At 41.7% G+C, this 21,093-nt stretch overlaps 5 protein-coding genes across 6 annotated transcripts; 4 read left to right on the top strand and 1 right to left on the bottom strand.

Annotated features, from left to right (window-relative positions):
• Window positions 1-7: 7 nt before the first annotated feature.
• LOC135350397 (sorbitol dehydrogenase-like) lies at window positions 8-6,721 on the top strand. The gene is made up of 9 exons (XM_064549177.1): window positions 8-122; window positions 191-224; window positions 337-501; window positions 794-953; window positions 1,977-2,161; window positions 5,475-5,650; window positions 5,766-5,887; window positions 6,131-6,263; window positions 6,491-6,721. The coding sequence occupies exons 1-9, from the start codon at window positions 36-38 to the stop codon at window positions 6,515-6,517; spliced, it is 1,089 nt and encodes a 362-aa protein (XP_064405247.1). The 5' UTR covers window positions 8-35; the 3' UTR covers window positions 6,518-6,721.
• On the bottom strand, window positions 2,454-4,200 carry LOC135350392 (transcriptional regulator QRICH1-like). The gene has a single exon (XM_064549173.1). The coding sequence runs from the start codon at window positions 4,093-4,095 to the stop codon at window positions 2,617-2,619; it is 1,479 nt and encodes a 492-aa protein (XP_064405243.1). The 5' UTR covers window positions 4,096-4,200; the 3' UTR covers window positions 2,454-2,616.
• Window positions 6,722-7,842: 1,121 nt separating the features above from the next.
• Window positions 7,843-10,525, top strand: LOC135350387 (uncharacterized). The gene has a single exon (XM_064549163.1). The coding sequence runs from the start codon at window positions 8,032-8,034 to the stop codon at window positions 10,189-10,191; it is 2,160 nt and encodes a 719-aa protein (XP_064405233.1). The 5' UTR covers window positions 7,843-8,031; the 3' UTR covers window positions 10,192-10,525.
• A 1,648-nt stretch (window positions 10,526-12,173) lies between these two features.
• Window positions 12,174-14,510, top strand: LOC135350388 (probable serine/threonine-protein kinase drkD). Its single transcript, XM_064549164.1, has one exon. It carries the CDS (start codon window positions 12,270-12,272, stop codon window positions 14,424-14,426), a length of 2,157 nt encoding a protein of 718 aa, XP_064405234.1. The 5' UTR covers window positions 12,174-12,269; the 3' UTR covers window positions 14,427-14,510.
• Window positions 14,511-15,974: 1,464 nt separating this feature from the next.
• On the top strand, window positions 15,975-19,797 carry LOC135350399 (CCR4-NOT transcription complex subunit 7-like). 2 transcript variants are annotated; one of them, XM_064549180.1, is made up of 7 exons: window positions 15,975-16,110; window positions 16,195-16,324; window positions 17,530-17,723; window positions 17,964-18,125; window positions 18,287-18,464; window positions 18,914-18,991; window positions 19,582-19,797. In XM_064549180.1, exons 2-7 carry the CDS (start codon window positions 16,199-16,201, stop codon window positions 19,699-19,701), a joined length of 858 nt encoding a protein of 285 aa, XP_064405250.1. In that variant the 5' UTR covers window positions 15,975-16,110; window positions 16,195-16,198; the 3' UTR covers window positions 19,702-19,797. The 2 variants fall into 2 exon arrangements, with proteins under 2 accessions (XP_064405250.1, XP_064405249.1); XM_064549179.1 differs by having other exon boundaries at window positions 16,035-16,324.
• The last annotated feature ends 1,296 nt before the right edge of the window (window positions 19,798-21,093 follow it).

The raw sequence follows: 21,093 nt of genomic DNA on the forward strand, positions 1-21,093 counted from the left end.
CCCTGTTCTGCAATTTACGACCTTCTGATCGGAGCATGCAAAGGTCAATGGCAACTACTAAAGATAAAATGGAAAAAACAAACCTGTGCAGTGTGTTGAAGGGAGTAGGAGACCTCCAAATGGTTAGTATACCATGTATGCATGAAGCCTGGGCATTTATAGTAGATGTCACTTCGTTGTTGTTTTTCAGGAGGAACGTCCACTGCCCACCCCCAAGCCCGGAGGTGAGGCAGTTTGTACTGGTTACTGTATTGTGCAGTTTGTATTAATTCCAAAATCCAAATATTAATTGTAACATACACTGATTACAATGCCTTTTTAATACACCCACACTAGAGGTGCTCCTAGCCATGCAGTCTGTCGGTATCTGTGGCTCTGACGTTCACTACTGGGTCCATGGGAGGATCGGGGACTTTATTGTGCGGGAGCCCATGGTTATGGGACACGAATCAAGTGGCAGGGTACTTGCCGTAGGAGATGGTGTCACCAACCTCAAACAAGGTGGCTTACAGTTACATTGCTAGTCCTAAGAGCCCAACTGTGATAGATCTATACAGGCAGAGCCAGGTCCCAAATGAAGTTGAGCATGTTACAAACAACCCCTCAACAAAGGCCACCTCCATATAATTACAATGGCTAAAATGTTGTTCTAAAGGTGTCTGTTATACAGATGTTCCACTGTGTTCAGTTTCTAAGTTAGGTCAGTCCCCCCTCCCTCTTACCTCCACTTTCTTTATATACTGGAGCCTCCAACCACACATCCCTCGCACACTTTCCACCCGCACACACACAGGGGACCGAGTGGCAATAGAGCCTGGGGTTCCATGCCGATTATGCACGTTCTGTAAGACAGGTCGCTACAACCTGTGTCTGGATATGAGGTTCTGTGCCACGCCTCCTGTCGATGGGTCACTGGCCAGATACTACACACACGCAGCTGACTTCTGTTACAAGTGAGCTAGATAATCATAATTGTCATTGTTTTTATATGAATAGTCTACGTAGGTGTAGTGCTTTAATTTATCTAGCTTATCATGCGTTTCCAATTACTTGCTGTACCTTAGACTTAGAACCCCAAAATTTGTTTCTAGGATTGACCGAGCCAAAAAAGCGTGGAAATAAGTGACCGAGAGAGCTTTATGTCAATCATCTGTATTAATCACTGTTAGATCAATGTACAGTATTTATTTGCCAGTTCCAGCTTTACATCGTCTAGTAATTATCATTGAACTATTAATAATTATATGCCACTGTGACAAATTGAAATTTACCGGTTGTTATCATGGTGTATGCTCAGGTTTGATTGTATATGTAATAGTTGTACCATGGATATCAAGGGTGTACAGTAGACTCTCGCTATTCCGGCTCTCTGAAGTACGGCCACCTCGATATACCGGCCATTTGGCTTGGCACGGAATGCTAGCTATATATGTTTACTGCACAAAACTCACCCTGAAGTACGGCCACTCGCTATTCTGTTTACCGGCCAGTGCTTGGCTGTCCCCAAATAAGGTTTTCAATGTAATTTTATACGTATATTATGGCCGGATATGACGTTTTAGGTGTGGTTTAGCAAATAAAATTAGATTACACTTAAATAGAGAATAGAATGATTCATTATCCTACATTATCCTCGAGACAAGAACCGCAAAAGTAGTCATTAGATTCGAGATAAGGTTATTTTTAAGCCGCGGCTATTTTTTAAGCTACAGCCACCTCGCTATTCCGGCCAAGCTGCATGGTCCCAAGGGTGACCGGATTAACGAGAGTCTACTGTATTGGATTTGTACTACCGAGAGAATACATACAACTGCACTAGGTTAGCTTCAGGCTGACCACAGCCAATGTACCCTAGGGTACATGAATGTACACCCTAGCAGGGTACATGGGATTTGTACCCTGGAGTATCCTGAGAGTTCAATGGATATTCCTTAGTGTCAGTCATGGTACAAGTTACGTTGTACTATCCCCTCCAGACTTCCAGATAACGTGTCCTATGATGAGGGGGCACTACTGGAGCCGCTGAGTGTGGGTGTCCATGCGTGTCAGCGTGCCGGTGTGAGACTCGGGAGTCGTGTGCTTGTGTGTGGAGCGGGGCCTATAGGACTGGTCTGTATGCTCACGGCCAAAGCCTCAGGGGCCTCCGAAGTTATCATCACTGGTGAGTGGATTATATCCTTTGCCTATAATTATTGCCCAATTATATACCTCCAAGCACACAAGATGCTAAGTCAATCAGTAATCCAGGCTTACATTGCCAAATTTGCTTAGTTATCCATTCCCATTGTTACAGTGTACTCTCCAAATAGTGGACACGTTGGTACCAAAGTATAATTTATGTTCTTTATTCGGAGAGTTTCCTATTAAGGCTAAGGGAATTTTCATTAAATATGTATTTTTAGTTACTAGTAGCCCAGAATCCAGCAATCTGATTGGTCAGTACAGGGTTTATATTTCCCATATTAACCTGTAAATTCTCATATAAACCTGTAATTTTCATGTTCACAACAACCATTCATTATTTTGTGTTTTTTAAACTTTTTTGTAGATTGTATATTATAAACAATGAGAAGTAACTGTTCTGTTTTTTTTGGTAATGACATAAAATTATAATGTTCAGTCGCTGTTAATACGTTGGTTGTTGGATGTAAGATTGATGGTAACATTGCAGCTACTAAAGTTAAAGTTTGGAGGCATAAATTGACAGCAGTTGGTTTGTGACTGTTGCATTACCATCTGTGAGTGATCAGTGTGTGCCAGTATGTTAATTGGCTTTACGTTGAGGATGTCTGAAACTGACTTCTTTTGACACTCAGAAGTTCTCTTGTAGCTGCGAACTCCTTCCAAGCTTCGGTGTCCAGTTGTTTCCATTATCATTTGTTCGTCTACTCCAGCGTTGTAGAGTCTAGTAGCAGCAGTTGCACGGAGAGAATGATTCGTTCGGTACCCCTTAATACTAGCTGCAGAGCATAGTCGAGCCACTGTTTGGTCCAGCGTATTGTGGCCAATTGGTTTGTTCGAAAACCAAGTAGTAGGTGTTGGGTTTTTCAAGGCTCGAAAGTAAAATGAATTTTTAGGACAATCTTTTGGCAGGAGCTGTTGGTAAAGCTTGAATAGGCGAACAAAGCATCTTTCAGGGTTTTCGGGATTGTTGTAGTGAGACACTACTTTTGGCTTGAGTTTCCTGCCTTTCAAGCCTCCTGGTCGATTTTTAGATATGTCTTCTGTGTATTTCAAATACGACCGCTGTCCTTCAACTTCAATTACTTGAATTTGGCATGGTTCTGACCTCAATTGACGATGTTCGCTACCACTTCGTAGAGCAAAGTAGACACCATTCATAAAAAGTACCGTATCAACCAGTGCTTGTGGAGTTTTGCATCCAAGAAGACCTTTGTTCCATAGAAGTTCTTCTTCTTCTTCTGTTAGAGGTTCAGCCTTCTTCTTTTGTGACCCTAGTCCAGCTCTCTGCAAGCGCTTCATTTCGGAGTCTAGGCACATTCGAAAGTCAGCAAAACAAGCATCCTTGAACAGGTCAATCCCGGGATTTTCATTCCATCGCAAATACCTCTGTATGCCGCTCACAATGTGGTGCAGTGTATCAGGGGGAAATTCTGAGCCATCGTTCTTCCGAATCTGAAAAATGAAGCATTTCAGGTTCTCGGATAGTTCCTTGGATTTCAGGTCACTCAATAGTGGAATAACATCCCCATGGCACTTTAATCGGTACTCACACCAGTCATTCCATAGCTTGAAGCAGTACTTTGTATCTGAAGTTGTGCTATTAGGAATAGCACTCTTCTTCAATTTTTCCATCTCATATTTTGTTAATTGAGGTGCAAATGCACGCACTTGCTTGGAGGTAGAGGCACTGCTTGAAGAAAGCTTCATTCGCTTTGAGTTAGGTAGAGAAGATTGTGCAGGTTCTGTTGGCTCGTCCAGCTCCTCCTCCTTTCTTTGTTCTGTAGAAAGAGTAGCCAGCTCCGCCTCCACATTTATGTCATAGAGGGCGGGGTCTATGGGCTCGGTCATTATTAAGCCGAGTATTTCTTCAGAAAAGAGCTTGTCTAGGCCTAGGTCTTCGTCCGTGTCCATTCTTTCGGTTAGTTTTTGAAATGAACCTAGCAACTAAACTCGTTAGATACTGTTTAGGAGGTATCTATGGGAATTATAAGCCCAAAGGCCTGCTGTAGTATCCCGAGCGAAGCGAGGGTACTACGAGTGCCTGCGGGCTTATAATTCCCATAGATATTATTTAATGACTCAGTTAGGGTTTAAAATTTTCACAACTATTGATGTTTGTTCATGTTCAGAGTGTATTTGTGAATGATGATATTTTAATAATTATGTACCATTACGAGCATTGAAAAATCTGTGTAGAACAAACACTAAACTGCTAAATCCTTATGAGGTGTTCTACATGTATGCATGTTATAGTCATAACATGGGGGATGTATGGCATATATTTCACTGACGTAAGCTGAGTGCAATATATGCCATGCATCCCGAGAGTGCACATGTTATAACTAGCCGAGGACATAGAAACATAACATTGTCTTAGTAACACAATAAATAGGACTGCACAAAATAACAGAGACAACCCTATAGACACATACACAGCTCCATCTCTTCTCTCTTCTAGACGATATGTGCCAGTATCTGCAGTGTATAAGATTGGCATGGACCAACGAATGGCTTGACACAAATTGTTGCTGCAAAACAGCCCCACCTGTACCTGGACCCCACTAGGGCTGGCTGCAAAACAGCCCCACCCTACTAAGTATACTGCTGCTGCAAAAACAGCTCCACCCACCACTGCTGCTCGCCGGTCTACCTCACAACCAAACCAAAGAATCTTCTCCGCCTCTACATCACTGCAAAACAGCTCAAGCCCCCAGCAAAAAGAGCCGCTTCTAGATGCTTAGTGCAAAGCAAAATTGAAGCACTTATCTATAAGCCATGCATCATGCACAAGAACTAGGAACACAGAATCTTCCACAAAATGAACTTTGGACAATTTTAAAACGTGCATGGTTGCAAAGAATTCCAGAAGTGCTGAACATTAACAGTGTCCTGCATGTTATTATGTTACTTCAGAGGGGCGTTTTGTGGTTAGCGCATTATGACTTTGTGGTTAGTGCACTATGCGCTGCATATTGCACTTAGCAACCAACATAGCAACGGGATATTATAATTATAGAGGTGCCCTCCTGTATATAAGTTGCAATCCCTATTGACAATTACGATACTCCTCTAGTTATGTACAGCTCACGCACAACGAGCTACATTGTAAAATAATAATATTGCAGTGGTGGTGTCCATAAATTATTGTCTCGCCAGCGTCTGTACTTTAATTAGCAATGGTTTATGGACAACAGTATTGTATTGTTCACCAACTTAATTTTAGATGTAGTAGGTCATAATAATTATTAAAGTAAAACTGCTGACTGTTAAAATCTACTGTGTTCATGCAGATATTGATGAGCACCGTCTATCTGTTGCCAAGGCGATGGGGGCCACCCATACTGTAAAGGTGAACACTAAAGACGGTCGAGTCCTAGCCAACGAGATACGGACCACCCTCGGATGTTCCCCTGACCAAACTCTGGAGTGCTCTGGAGTTGAGTCCAGCATCGCAACAGCCATCTATGTGAGTCTCATTCTATTAGATGCTCCATTCTATCATGTGAATTAATTTCTTCTTGTAGTCTCATTCGTTCATAAATACCAAATCCAAATCAAACTGAGCTCTGCACCCTCCTCAGGCAACAAAGTCTGGAGGGGTTGTTGTGCTGATTGGCCTGGGAGCACCGGAAGTCAAAATACCCATAGTGGATGCCTCCGTCAGAGAAGTTGACATTCGTGGCATCTTCAGATATGCAAACTGGTGGGTGTTATTTTCAGGCCTTTGTGTTGTTTTAGCCAATTGAACTACCTATTTGCAATGAACAATTCTGACGATATATGTAAATGGAGGTAGGACTCACTCAATAATGATCACTTAACACCTTAATTATTATACGTGCATGGTACAACAAACTGCATGGGAACGGAAGCTAGTATAGTTAATAAAAAAAGTTGGACTCAGGCTAGGGCACCTAATTTCTCACTGTGTTCCACCCCCCTCCAGCTACCCTACTGCCCTGGAGATGGTAGCGTCAGGGCAAGTTAACGTGAAGCCTCTCATCACACATAACTATCAGCTGGAACAGTCAGTGGACGCCTTCGCCAGAGCCAAGAGCGGAGAGGGTGGAGCTATTAAGGTGTCACCATAATACAATGAGCGTAACAAATCATTACCTTGTGTATGCACAGAAGGGGTAGAGTGATTGGTGTATGTGGACACAAAAATGAGCTACGTAGGCCATGCGGATTATTTGTATACCCTGAATCCATTTACTTTCCTCCACCGTAGATCTACTGACATTATCATGACCTGTATCCTGCCGTGGCCAATAATATTACAGTTTCTTGCACTTGATTCTCTCAGGTGATGATCCACTGTGGACAGGCCTGAACAAGAACGTATTGAATGTTAGTCACACATTAGTTTTCTTTTCTGTCATGTTATTTGAAGCAATGTGTATGTTTTTAGGACGGGTATCTAGTTGGTATGTAATATAGAGTGAAATATGTATGTTTTTGCTACGTATTGATAGCTCAACAATAACTATTATTGAAAGATTGAAACGTATCATTGAATATTCTTTTAATGGTAAAATGGACCATGCTGAAATAACTCAAAGCAGGGTTTCAGCAACAACTTGCAGACAAGGAGAAATATGCAGTAATCTACTAAGAAAAATCTATAGGGGAAGGAATTAAACAAATAACAATAAAAGTACGTGACTTGTAACCTAAGTGCTCTATTTTTTTACTTTTGAAAACATTTTCCTAACACTATAAAGTCTCAGGTGAGGTGTATATATTCGACGTACGTTTGTACACATGCATTATGTAACGTGTGAGCACACCAGAATCAATACAACCATGCCATGCATTCACACAATTAAAATTGTAGCCAATTTACTTGAGAGATGTTATATAATCTGATGGAGTTAATATTATTATAGTCACTTTAAACAACTCTAATTAAAATACTCAGCTAATAGTTCCTACTAGCCAAAACAATAAAACACAGTTATGACTTTGTATAATTACGTCATGAAAAGGAACCAAAATAATCTATACATGCACAGGTTGGACCAGCATCTCCGTGACTGGACTCCTAGGATGGCCCTCAATCTGCAGTGCATGTGGGGTGTCATCTGTAGTGATGTTTCCGGAGTAGGGGGTGGTTGGCAGCCTTGTGAAGCTCTACCATCGCGTCCATCTTCTTGTTGAGCAGATCAGCAAAATTATTCATTTACGTATGTGCTACAGAGACATAATATGAAACGCATACTGTGACAGTGACAACAATATTTAATGCACGAACAGGTTTTACATTTATAATTACGCGTATAGTGCGAAATTTTCGAGGGGCTTAATTTTCGCGGATTTCGTGGGTTAGCAATCGCTAAAAGGCTAATAATAGTACGAAAAATTATCAGCAAATGGTTTTCGCAACAGTTTATACCCTCAAAATAATTATACCCGGCTATACGGTACTATACGGTACAACTATCCATCTTCACAGCTCGTGAGTGTGTACGCAACATTATTATGAATGTATAGGTATTATGTGCATGTTTTGACTGTATTAATGTGTGAAAGATAACTGTCAATGAAACTGACGATATGTTTATTTATTTGTGAACGTACTTAACATATATAAGGACTGAATGTTTATTAGCTGACAAGTGTTATGCATAACAATAACATACATAATGAAACAAACATAACTGTGACAAGTGTTATGTGTAACAATAACATACATAATGTAAACAAACATAACTGTTGTGACAACAGAATAAAAGTATCAAGCTGAGTAGATCTATCACAGAATGACTGCAGGCTCACACTCATGAGCAGGTTAGAAACGTACGGAAAATTACTATACAGCAGAAAAAGACCGTAGGAAACATCACAATGACTGAGAGACAATACCGTGAACAAAAATACATATTCAGGAAAGTGGAACTCTTCAAGAATGATACCCTTGGTACTGGCTCCTACGGGGCAGTGTGTAAAGCCAAGTGTGACCAGCTACTCTGTGCTGCCAAGCTACTCTATCCAGTGCTCTTCCAAATGATTGCTCCCGATCCTGGCAAAGAATATAGACAGCCATTCAAAAGATTCGAATTCGAATGCCAATTTCTTAGTCGCATCAACCACCCCAACATTGTACAGTACCTAGGGACCCATCGTGATCCCGACACAAATGCACCAGTTCTCCTCATGGAGCTCATGGATGAGAGTCTGACACACTTCCTAGAGTCATCACCTGGAAACATTCCCTACCACATCCAAGTCAACCTCTCCTCTGACATAGCTCAAGCACTTGCCTTCCTCCACTCCAATGGGATCATTCATCGTGACCTCTCAAGCAACAATGTTCTGTTGATTGCAGGCACTCGAGCCAAAGTCACTGATTTTGGAATGTCCAAATTTACAGACATAAGTGCCACTCGGCTAGCCACAATGACCACATGCCCGGGAACACCAGCCTTTATGTCTCCCGAGGCACTAAACGAACCACCAGTGTACACAGAGAAACTAGATAACTTCTCATTTGGTGTGTTGCTAGTTCAGATCACAACTCGACACTTTCCAAAGCCAACAGATCGATTTGAAAGTGTTCTAATTCCTAATCCACGAGTTCCAGCCCATACAATTGAAGCTAAATTGGCAATCCCAGAACTGGACAGACGAAAATCCCACATCAGCCTGATTGAGCCCACCCACCCTCTACTGCCGATTGCCCATCACTGCCTCAAAGACAGAGATGTTGAACGACCATCTTCCCAACAACTTTGCCACTCACTGGGTGTACTCACCATGACAGCCAGGTACAAGGAGCGCTCACAACAAGACCCGAACCAGATAATCAGAGAAAAAGAAAAAAATCTACAGCTTATAATTGCAGCTAAAGACCAGCAGATACTTATACAAGACACTAAAATTGGTCAACTTGATACAAAATGTGGTCAAGTAACGCAAGAAAATGAAACCCTTCAACACGAGGTTGAAATCAGGGAGAAACAGCTGAGGAGACTCAACCAAGAGATGCAATTAAGTAAGGAGGACACTACTGTCTTTCGACAAACCATTAATCAACGAGACAGAGAACTGAGCGAAATGAGGGGAGCTCTGGCAAGCAAGAATGAGGAAGTTCATGACCTATCGACTCGAATGCACCAAATTGCAATGCAAGACGAGAGACAATCTCAAGCAGCATTAATGAAACCTGTTAAACTAGAGAGGTGGGAGTCACTACCTGATGCACCCATTGATATATGGGATGGACCATCAGCCGTGAACGGAGACAAGGCGTACTTCAAGTCGTATGGAAAGGACACGGTTCATGAGTTCAGCAGCGATCAGTGGCACGTGTTACCACGTTGCCCAAACAAAATGTACACTATTGTCATCGTTGATAATATTCTCACAACTGTGGGGGGGCGGTCAGACTCACAACGCTTTAGCAACAAACTCTACAGCTACATTAACAACAAATGGGTGAAACATTTCCCTTCCATGCCAACAAGACGATGGATGCCTGGAGCTGTGTACACTATCAACAAACTTGTAGTGGCTGGTGGATATAATGATTTAAATTGGTTAACTGCTGTTGAAATACTTAACACTGTCTACAAACAATGGTCTAGTGTTAGCTCACCACTACCTGTGCCAATCGAACACCCATCAGCAACTATCTGTGGAGACTGTGTGTACATACATTCAAGAACTAGTGATGATCAAGAGAAGCATTCAGTGTACAAACGCTCATTAAGACAACTAACTCTGTCCGAGCCAAGCTCAGCTATATGGGAGAAGATTGCCCCTTTGCCAGTTATCTGGAGCGCCATTGTTACCGTCAATGGCCACCTGCTGGCAGTGGGTGGGGTGAACTCCAATAGAGATAAAACTAAGAACATATATCAATACAATACGACATCATGGACAGTCGTTAGTCAAATGTCAACACCTCGATCGTTATGCCTTCCTGGTGTTCTCCCTGGGAACAAACTGATGGTGGTGGGAGGATATGGTGCGCTGAAAAAATGTGAAGCAGTTACTTTTGTATAGTGCTTAATTAACTGGATTTTTATGCTTAACCGCAGGTGTGTCTGTTTGTGTCTCTGCTCACCTATAGCTGCTAAAAGAGCTGCGTATATATAGCATCAATATAATTGACAAAGCTTGGTCGTTGAAAAAAATTCAACAAGGCTAAGATCTTGCACATTGGCTATAGAGCTACGTAGCTAGCTAATTAATACGGAGAGAAAGTAGATATTTGCCCACAGATAATTATATTGTCTGAGTTATTTTTTATGGTACTTTAATCACACGTTTACGATAATGGATGTTTTAGATGCATGCATGTCTACATTGTGCGAAAACAACCATCTGCTACAATAATCATGCATTCCGTTGCTTGTTTATGTATAGGCAATTTGTTATAAGCATTGATCAAACTCTTGACATCATAATTAAACATACATTAAGGGCTCTACTGACTCTACACACATGTACATGTACTGTTACCGGCTCTTGTCAGCTATAAAGTGAGCACCAACTCACCTTTTAGTGACAGGTACACACATATGGAGGTACTAAAGACAGCAATCCACAAACCCAGTCATTGACCTCCACTTACCATACAATAAACACACACATATATACACGCAAAAAACCGTGTACTGTGTGCAGAGGTTGTGCAGCTCAAAGTCAGACATTGCACTCATATCCTCCCACACGAGGTTGGGATGAGCATACCCTCTCTGACAGGACTCCTTTATTACGATGGCCCTCACCATGCAGTGCAAGGTGTCGTCAGTGTAGCGGTATCTCAAGAGTAGGGGGTACTGTGGTTGGTGGCCTTGCGAAGGTCTACCATTACGTCCATCCCCTTGTTGATCAGCATCACCTGTAGTAGATAGGGGGATATATCATAATATGTTATTGTTATAATAATATTATACCGTATACCACAAAATTTTCGCGGATTTTGTGGGTTAGCAATCCCACACGAAAATTAAGTCCACAAAAATTGTTCTTTAATTAAAGCTATAATGTGCAAAGATTTAAAGGCGTGGCTTCCGGTAAGCAGTCATTCCACAAACATTGTACAACGAAATGCTTTTAGAGGCCAATCCACGAAATATAAGTGCCTCGAAAATTTCGCGCTATACGTATATATATAATAATATGTAATAGTTGTGACACATGCACGAGTGCCACATGGGATATATTATTGGCTCAGTAGTGACTTAGGCCCGAGGGCAATGAGCCAATATATCCAATGTGCGCACAGTGAGCTGTGTAACAACTGATTTGTTGCATTCCTTTCTCGTTTTATAGGACAACTAGTTTGCAACTACCTATGGTCGCACCAGACGCCTGAAAAACGTTTTCTGCCTACCACTGAATACTGCAACAGTGTTATACTATAAAAGGGACCGTCTAAGGTTACTGGGAGGACGGTGGGCTTTAGGTAACTTCAGCCATACTGTGCCAGTATCTACGTAGTGGCACAGTTCACCATCTGAACTGTACCATAATTATGGCAGATATTGGTACAGTGTTTCCTTTGATCTGCCCACTCAAAATGCAACAAGCACAGATACACAATAAACTAAGCCATATATTGGACCCATATTGCACTATACCTATAACAAGCCCAACTTTCCTAACTCCAGAGGATACAGTCTACTTCATGAGGTTGCTTATTATGCAGGGGAGATTGACTGTGCTAGCTGTCTGCTCAAGTTTAAGGGTGAGCTAGCAGTTGGCTCTATATGCTAGTCGCACGCACACACAGGGATAAAGCTATGATTAATTATAAATAAACGGCTTATAACGATATTATAATATAGTCGAGGCTAGGTCTGTAAAGCCTATATGGTAGTGAAGTTGAGTATCATAATTATTACAGTTGACACCACATACTGCCATGCAGTCCTTCTTATGGCTAAATATTCGCTTATAGTTTTGTTACTAGGCAACGGCCACCAATTCAAGTTATCAGTGGTAATTTTATGGTTACAAAGCATGCACATGATCACTGATCTAGCACATGTATGTATGTACCCACAAGCAAACAAAAAATGTGGGCCCACCTTTTCTAGCTAGCTTAAAAGTGTACACCATAGTTTGCAATAGCTATGGCCGAGAGACCAAACTGTGAACAAAAGTACATATTTAGAATTGTACAACTTTTCAAGAATGATACCCTTGGTACTGGCTCCTATGGAGCAGTGTGTAAAGCCAAGTGTGACCAGCTACTCTGTGCTGCCAAGCTACTCTATCCAGTGCTCTTCCAAATGACTGCTCCTGATCCTGGCAAAGAACATAGACAGCCATTCAAAAGATTCGAATTCGAATGCCAATTTCTTAGTCGCATCAACCACCCCAACATTGTACAGTACCTAGGGACCTATCGTGATCCCGACACAAATGCACCAGTTCTCCTCATGGAGCTCATGGATGAGAGTCTGACACACTTCTTAGAGTCATCACCTGGAAACATTCCCTACCACATCCAAGTCAACCTCTCCTCTGACATAGCTCAAGCACTTGCCTTCCTCCACTCCAATGGGATCATTCATCGTGATCTCTCCAGCAACAATGTCCTACTGATTGCAGGCAGTCGAGCTAAAGTTACTGATTTCGGAATGTCCAAATTTAGAGACATAAATATCACCCGACTAGCCACAATGACCACATGCCCGGGAACACCAGCCTTCATGTCTCCTGAGGCACTAAACGAACCACCAGTATACACAGAGAAACTAGACAACTTCTCATTTGGTGTGCTTCTAGTTCAGACCACAACTAGACAGTTTCCAAATCCAACCAATCGATTTGTAAACGTTCAAATTCCTGATCCACGAAACCCAATTCACTTAGTTGAAGCTAAGCTGCCAATTCCAGAACTGGAAAGACGTCAAGCCCATATCAGTCTGATTGAGCCCACCCACCCATTACTGCCGATAGCTCGTCACTGCCTCAAAGACAGAGATATTGAACGACTATCTTCCCAACAGCTTTGCCAAACATTGGATCCTCTCAAAAAGACAGCCAGGTACCAAGAAAGCTCCCAACAAAACATGCACCAGCTAATCAGAGAGAAAGATGAACAATTACAAGCAAATCGAGAGACAATAACACACAAAAATGAGCAGCTACAAACAAAGGACCTTAAAAATGGTGAACTCACTACAAGCCTATGCCAAAAAACAAAAGAAATGCAAACCCTTCAAGACGCGGACGAAGCCAGGGAGAGGCAGTTGAAGAGACTCAACCAAAAGTTGCTATCAAGTGAAGACAACACTGCTGCCCTCCAACAAGCCATCGATCAACGAGACAGAGAAGTGACTCAATTGAGAGAAATATTGGCAAACAAGAATGAAGAAATTCACGATCTATCGACTCGAGTACACCAAGTCGCACTGCAAGATGAGCAAGCTACTGTAACACCAATGAAACGTGTTACAATAGAGTCACTACCTGATGCACCTGTTGATATTGGGTATGGATCCTCAACCGTGATTGGAAACAAGGCATACTTTAATAATGGAAATAAAATTGTTTATGAGTTCAGCAACAAACAGTGGCACAAGTTACCACCTTGTACGAACACATACTTCACTATTGTCAGTGTTAATGACATGCTCACAACTGTAGGGGGACAGTCAGACACACAGCGCTATAGTAACATATTCTACAGCTACATTAAAAACAAATGGGTCAAACACTTCCCTCCCATGCCAACCGGACGGAGGAGACCTGGAGCTGTGTACGCTAACAACACACTTGTAGTGGCTGGGGGATTATGTGATTCAAAAAAAATTGCTACTGTTGAGATATTAAACACTTCAAACATGCGATGGTCTATTGTTAGCTCACTACCGGTACTAACCAATCAACCATCAACAGCGATCTGTGGAGACTATGTGTACATACATCCACAGACTAGTGATGGTCAAGAGAAGTATTCAGTGTACAAATGCTCATTAAGTCAACTAACTGAGTCCCAGCCAAGCTCGGCTATATGGGAGAAGATTGCCACTTTGCCAGTTTGCTGGTCCTCTCTTGTTACCGTCAATGGCCACCTGCTGGCAGTGGGTGGCTGGAACTCCAATAGAGATAACACTACGGACATAATTTTATATCAGCATAACATGACAACATGGACTGTCGTTAGTCAAATGTCAACACCTCGATCGTTATGCCTCACTGCAGCCCTCCCTGGGAACAAACTGATGGTTGTGGGAGGAGATGGTGCACTGAGAAAATGTGCAGTAGCTACTTTTTTATAGTGTAATTGTGCTTTTGTGTCTTATTGTAATAATTATATTATCCTGTACAAAATTTGAAAGACAAACAAGTACAAATTTGTGAAAGTTATTAAGCATGAAAAGGTAAATTGGGTACATTTGATGAATGCGGCAAAGTAATTGACGATTTCATTTGTGAGGCATACGCAGTTTCTAGAACGGCAAACTAGATTCTTTAGATCGTAAAATATATTTACCGGCTATCGGTAGGTCAATAATTAACTATCTGCGCGGACAGCACAATGTTTAAGGGACTGTGAACAGAAGCAATCTCAAACTAAACTCTCTTAAAACTATAACAACACAAACTAGCCACAAACACACATAATTCCCCTGCACTCACCATGTCAGCCCTGAGTGACCTATCACCACAACCCTGTACAACAACGTCCACTGAGTCTTCATCAGCTAACACTGACAATAATAATCTGTACTAGCTGAACACCTTGGCTGAAGGAGGCTGACTCAGCACTTGTGATTTGAGCCTCTGCGGATGTCATGATCTGCTTTGCTTTGCTCCGATATAATTATAGTAGGCACTCAGCACTCAGCTCGTCAACTCTATTAGACAGTTACACAAAAACTAGCACAGGTACAGCACATATGGTACGTACATATGCGCAATTTACTCAAGTTAGATGGAATTTTTTGAGTACTTACTATGGATGCCTTGCACAGTGCAAGTTAGCCTTGATTTTCCCTTTCCTTGCGGCTTGGAATCGGTCCTCAGCCAGTAACTATGCCAGGAAACAAGTTCTTGATAACAATTACACAAAGTAGGCTGTGGCTGCAGCTCCTAAACTCCATTGTCAGTAATAAAAGAAAGAGAGAGTATTGAGCAAAGCATTACATGCATAATTATGCATTTGGAAAGTCACGTTACTTTCTAATGCAAGGCAATAGTCTTCATTCAGAGGAGGTACGACACGCGTGCCTCGATTTTAGGCTAATTGCCTCTGCAATAACGTTGAGCGTGGGCGTAACTACACCTCGATTATCCGCCCACGCTCAACGTTATTGCAGAGGCACGCGTATCGTACCTCCTCTGGTCTTCATTCTATACTCCCTACCTTTTATTTTAGGTTGCTATAATAGCCAACGTCTTTTGTGCACAACAATTCTTTGTGTTGCCATGCACACTGTAACGAACTAAGGTATTTTGCACATAATTATTATGGCTTCCCTACTCCTACTGTTATCCTAGTCTCATGAATCAGCCGCACCTTTGGTGTCACCAAAGGTGCGGCTGATTCATGAGACTACTGTTATCCTCAGTGACCAAGGAAGAGTATTTGACAACAAAGTTTAATACTGTATGCAAGAACAAACACATCATGATTATTCTTTAACTGGAATTTTAGATCTACATATACCATTATATATAGACTTGTCCAATACTCTTCATTGGTCACTGAGGATGAGTAAAGTAGTATTGATTCCCAGCTCAACGTACGTACGTACGTACCTTCACTCTGCTCAGAAACTCTTCTCTAGGGGTCCCTAAATCACTACGGGGGGGGGGGAGGGGGGCCAGGGAGCAGGAATAGGCCCCCCTAACACATACATAATCTGCTTGTATTTTCACTTATGATTTCAACGACCACTGTAAATCTAGCTCAGAGTTCAAACTCGATCACAGAAACTAGAAGAGGTTGGAAGTTAAGGGGTAATGATCAATCAAGATCTTCTGTAATAGTTGCTAGAACACACATTCTACCTACTACTACACCATGCTGGCCTCTAATTTTAGGGCAATGCAAGGCGGTGTATTGAGTCAGGGAGGTGACTCTGATGACTTTGTCGAGGTGTGGGCTAGGAACATTGACCAGGCCTTCATAAAGATCAGGAACATCATCCAGGAGTACCCCTACGTTGCGATGGTACGTGTAACTGGTGGTAGGCTTAAGAACACTTATATGTCACAATTTGTCTAGTATAGTGTCGGCTGAATGTTACTTGGGATCACTAATATATATAGTATTCGCCTCTCCAACCTTTAATTGCTGCCGGAAGCAGGGGCGGGAATTTAATCCGTGCATGCCTAAACTGGGTACTAGCATAATGACCTTTGACCTTGGCGTATCACTGCCACTATTCCGAGTCTCAAGATTTACAAAAATCTCAGACTGAGTCTGACATCTTTGTACGCACGTACACTGTACTAGTCTATGATGAACATGTCAATAGTTTGGGAGGTGGTATTACAAGTTATTTAGGGGGCACCTGCAACTGTACGAGGCATCATAAATATTAAATGCAAAGTGTACATAGATGCACTGTTCCCATGCATGATTAAACAGTGAACGTGAAGGTCTTCAGCAGGGTCGGATTGCGTCTGTTGATGGTCAGTTTTTTTTTGTAACATTAAATACTAGGTATACGCACACGCATGATTAGTTTCGCGCAGAGTTGTATTTAAGTACAATTTTAGGAGGAAGAAGGAGAGCTTGCTAGAGAGTATAGAGAACGAGATTTGGATATAATTATGAAATAGCGAATACATTATACATTTTTGGTTAGAATCAGTCTCTCTAGCTCAAGAACTCTGCTGTCTCTTTCCAAGAATAGTATAGTAGTGTCGTTGTTGGCTTTGTTCATGTACAGCCTAAAGCAGCTAGTACGTAGCTTTTATTCTTGCATAATTATGTATATCAGTTTGAAGGTAACATTCCGCATTCCTGAAGCGTGACATTCCTGAGTGTGACATACATACATACATACAAAGGAGATACGATGCAGTATTAGTTGCCAACAGTGATATTGGTAGCCATCGTGTGGTTGTCCAGAGAAAACCCCAGTGACACACATGGGATCAGGCACTGGTTGTGATGTATACCAATGGCTCAGGGAGGCTCAACTAAGTGTTAGTGACTGTTATTGCCTTGGACTCCGAGGCGCCCTTCTAATTATAGTTATGTGCCACTTATTTCAACTGTATTTTGGGTTAGTAGGTATGATCATCACAGTTAAATGTTAAATACGTGTCATGGCGGCAGTGTAGCTTTATAAGTACCCTCTCCTTCTTTACATTAGTAGTACCTTGTACATTGTTGTTACATTAACACACCCAATGCACAACCTACAGGACACAGAGTTTCCAGGTATTGTGGCCAAACCTATCGGAGAGTTTCGTAGTCCCGCGGAGTACCAGTACCAGCTGCTCAAGTGCAATGTAAACCTGCTCAAGCTCATCCAGCTCGGACTAACCTTTTACAACGACAAGGGAGAGAGGCCTCCAAGCATGTGCACCTTTCAATTCAACTTCAAGTTCAGTCTTGGGTGAGTCAATATGGGTCGTGGTTACCCCAACCAACGTCTTTCTGACAGGTGGCCAGGGGACAACATTTTGTGGGCAATCATTGCATGTGCATGATGTACATGCTTAGAGTCGTATAGTTTGAGTACATGTATATGTAAACAGCAAGGAGAAAACAATTACAGTCCTCTCTAGGATTGAATTTAGCAGCATCACTGAAAACTGCTCTACTTGTAATAAATTACATTAACACATCATTGCAGAGAGGACATGTATGCTCAGGACTCTATAGACATGCTGGCTCATGCTGGGATCCAGTTCAAGAAGCACGAGGATGAGGGGATTGATATCTACGAATTTGCTGAGTTGCTCACTTCCTCAGGCCTGGTCCTCTGTGAGGAGGTTACCTGGATCACATTTGCCAGGTGAGTGACAGGTGCATGCATGTGGGGCAGGCAGGCACTTAAGTCATCATTTACTAAAGAGATTCTATGTATCTATTGGTATAGGTTATAATTATGTGCTTCTTAGGAAATAATAGAAAACCTATTATTATAATCACCCACCGTTCATTTACCTTTTCTAGTGGCTATGATTTTGGCTACCTGATGCGTGTGCTGACTGGGGTGAAACTTCCCGATGAGGAGAAGGAATTTTTTGAGCTCATGTCCCTTTATTTTCCTCGTGTCTATGACGTTAAATATCTCATGAAGAGTTGTAAAAACCTCAAGGGCGGGTTGCAGGAGGTTGCGGAATCTTTGGAAGTGAGTTAAACTTGGCGTGTACAGTAAATTGCTAAAAACAATACTGTGAGTGTCTACCTTGCTCTCTGTGTCTTTTAGAGTGACTACAGTAGAATCTCGATTATCCGGACACCTTGGTTCCAGAGGCAGGCTGGATAACCGGATAATCAAATAGATAAACCACGCCTTGATCCACCCACTTTATTGAAAAACAGCAATGCCACATGATTTTCTACGCCGCGCAGAAGATAAGCAGGCCTGTCTCTATAGTAACAGCTGCAACGCGCATGCACATTTAGGGGACACGCCCATTTTCTGAATTATTAAAAAGAAAATTGCCAAGCTAAGGTTCCGGATAATCGAGGTTCTGCTGTATCAAAGTCTTTACGGTTAGTTGTCCATTATAATTAACAGTTTGCAGATTGCATACATTGACTTACATGTATATACATGTGCTTGTTTGTTTTTAGTTGAAGAGAGTGGGCACCCAACACCAAGCTGGGAGTGACAGCTACGTCACAGGAGCTGCCTTCTTCAGAATGAAATATGTATGCATAATTATAATCATCAATAGTGGTGTACCAAAATTTGACGCAATGCGTATAATGGTTAATCACACTATGTGTTTGTTTGTAAGCCTCTAGCAGTGTTTTTAATTGCTGTATGTACGTGTGCAGCAGGCTCAGAGTCTTGATTGGAAATACATGCATAATCGTATGATGTGCTATTATATATGTGACTGGAGAGTTGTACAGCAATTAATTCTGTATTATATCCGGTCTAGCTAGTAATTGCACGTTGTCATTGACAGCGTGCAATTACCTGTTAAGTAATTGCACGCTGTCAATGATAACGGCCGCGGCCGAAAATGTTAGTAAGAACTGCAGAGAACTTCGTCATTCACGATTAGAAATCAATAGTATAATGGTTACTCGTGCAATAAGGGATTCATAACAATTGGCAAGGTAATTATACGCCTCGTGCAATTATAGTATCCTTGCCATTAATTGCTTGTTACTCGTGCTATTACCATATTGCACTCTTTAAATAGCCATACTATTAATCATAATAGCTCCACTGACAGCCAACCTTCTCAGCGTGTCTATGTAATTATGTACCATTCATTCCCTCCCTCCAGAATTTCTTCGATGATAACATAGACGAGGAGAAGTACTGCGGCTACCTGCACGGGCTGGGAAACACCTACTGTGGGCTTTCGTCCCTCAACAGCAACGGATTCACGGAGGCCTCTCAGTAATATTCTCTTTTGTCTAGTCTGCCACTCTATACTTTTTGTAACTCACAGCCCATGCGTTACGTTGTGTATGACATCATCATCGATTGATCATGACAAGCACTGCATAATTATGTGTGCATGCACATACAGACAAAATGGATGATATGATGATACAGTGGAACCTCCGAATAACGCACAAGTTAGTGCATGCAAGAGGTTTTGTCCGTTATTTGGAGTTGTTCTTTTTTGGGAGGTTATATATATGTTACCCTAAATGTGTTCGATAAGGTATATGTATATAGGGACAATAATGACTTCAAATGTACAATGAGTATAATTATATACATGTAGCCATGGTCTTTGGGAATAACAACCACAAATTACATCGATCGATGTTAGCGAATAATTCGAATGCGAGTAGACTGTCGTCACATGACTTAAATGGTGAACTGCAGCAGACTGATCTGATCATAACGAATGTGCATGTATATGTTATAGTTAAACAATGGCCTCGAGTGGTATATTTGATTTACACGCGAGAGTAATCTGATAAACCACGAGGCGCAGCCGAGTTGGTTTATCTGATTACTCGAGCGTGTAAAGCAAATATACCACGAGAGGCCATAGTTTAACTGGCTTGTACTATGTTTAGAACTGTACTACTATGTTTAGCTACTTCCTGTCATGCTTCTTCAATGAATATGCTTATAACTACTGTTTGACGTCACTGTTGCTATAGCTATGCAATGAATTTGCTATCTTTTTAAAAAGCGCGATGGCTGATTCAAGCAAGCGTCTATGATTCAAGCAAGCAATTGTGAAGGCTGTGTTTCTGCATCTTTATAGAAGGCACTTCAAGAAAGTACACTGGTGCTACTTGTCTACAAAGAGTGCAAATATGTACCCGAAAATATCATTCCACAAGCCTACTGTACTGGCCCAGTGCAGTGCAGTCTCTTTAGTCTGAGAAACACTTGGCAGTCTGGACCCTTCTTACTGCTCCTGGTCCCATGCAGCAATGCAATAAGCAGGTTGTGACAACCAATGTTGAAAGTTGAAAAAAAGCAACACAAACAAACCAGTATCGTTCGGTTCACGGAGTTCTTCCAAATTTGCCTCCTTTTTGGAACTATTCATCGCTCGAACTTGGCTCTTTTTATGTTGACTACATTAGTAGACCCTTTTTTGTATTGAATTCTCTCTAGCTCTAATATTGATTGAATTGAGTAGATCTAGTGTGTCATTGTTTTAATTGAAACAGTGTGTCAAAAAACCCAATTTTGTTGCAAAGGTGGGATACTGTATTCAATTCTAGCTGTACATGTAGTTTGACCACAAGCTATGGTATATGGCTGTTATACACTAGGGTATAACAGCCATATACCATATGGCTGTGGTCAGACAGGTTGTATA

Source organism: Halichondria panicea, chromosome 16 (genome assembly GCF_963675165.1).
Source record: "Halichondria panicea chromosome 16, odHalPani1.1, whole genome shotgun sequence".
In the NCBI taxonomy this organism is placed as follows: Eukaryota; Metazoa; Porifera; class Demospongiae; order Suberitida; family Halichondriidae; genus Halichondria; species Halichondria panicea.

Excerpts from the sequence above, each read along its gene's own strand:
- LOC135350397 (XM_064549177.1), top strand. The coding sequence starts at position 36 with ATGCAAAGGTCAATGGCAACTACTAAAGATAAAATGGAAAAAACAAAC. Across the intron at positions 123-190 it reads GAGTAGGAGACCTCCAAATG|GAGGAACGTCCACTGCCCAC; the intron begins GTTAGTATACCA and ends GTTGTTTTTCAG. Across the intron at positions 225-336 it reads GCCCACCCCCAAGCCCGGAG|AGGTGCTCCTAGCCATGCAG; the intron begins GTGAGGCAGTTT and ends CACCCACACTAG.
- LOC135350392 (XM_064549173.1), bottom strand. The coding sequence starts at position 4,095 with ATGGACACGGACGAAGACCTAGGCCTAGACAAGCTCTTTTCTGAAGAA.
- LOC135350387 (XM_064549163.1), top strand. The coding sequence starts at position 8,032 with ATGACTGAGAGACAATACCGTGAACAAAAATACATATTCAGGAAAGTG.
- LOC135350388 (XM_064549164.1), top strand. The coding sequence starts at position 12,270 with ATGGCCGAGAGACCAAACTGTGAACAAAAGTACATATTTAGAATTGTA.
- LOC135350399 (XM_064549179.1), top strand. The coding sequence starts at position 16,175 with ATGCTGGCCTCTAATTTTAGGGCAATGCAAGGCGGTGTATTGAGTCAG. Across the intron at positions 17,724-17,963 it reads AACTTCAAGTTCAGTCTTGG|AGAGGACATGTATGCTCAGG; the intron begins GTGAGTCAATAT and ends ACATCATTGCAG. Across the intron at positions 18,992-19,581 it reads CCTTCTTCAGAATGAAATAT|AATTTCTTCGATGATAACAT; the intron begins GTATGCATAATT and ends CCCTCCCTCCAG.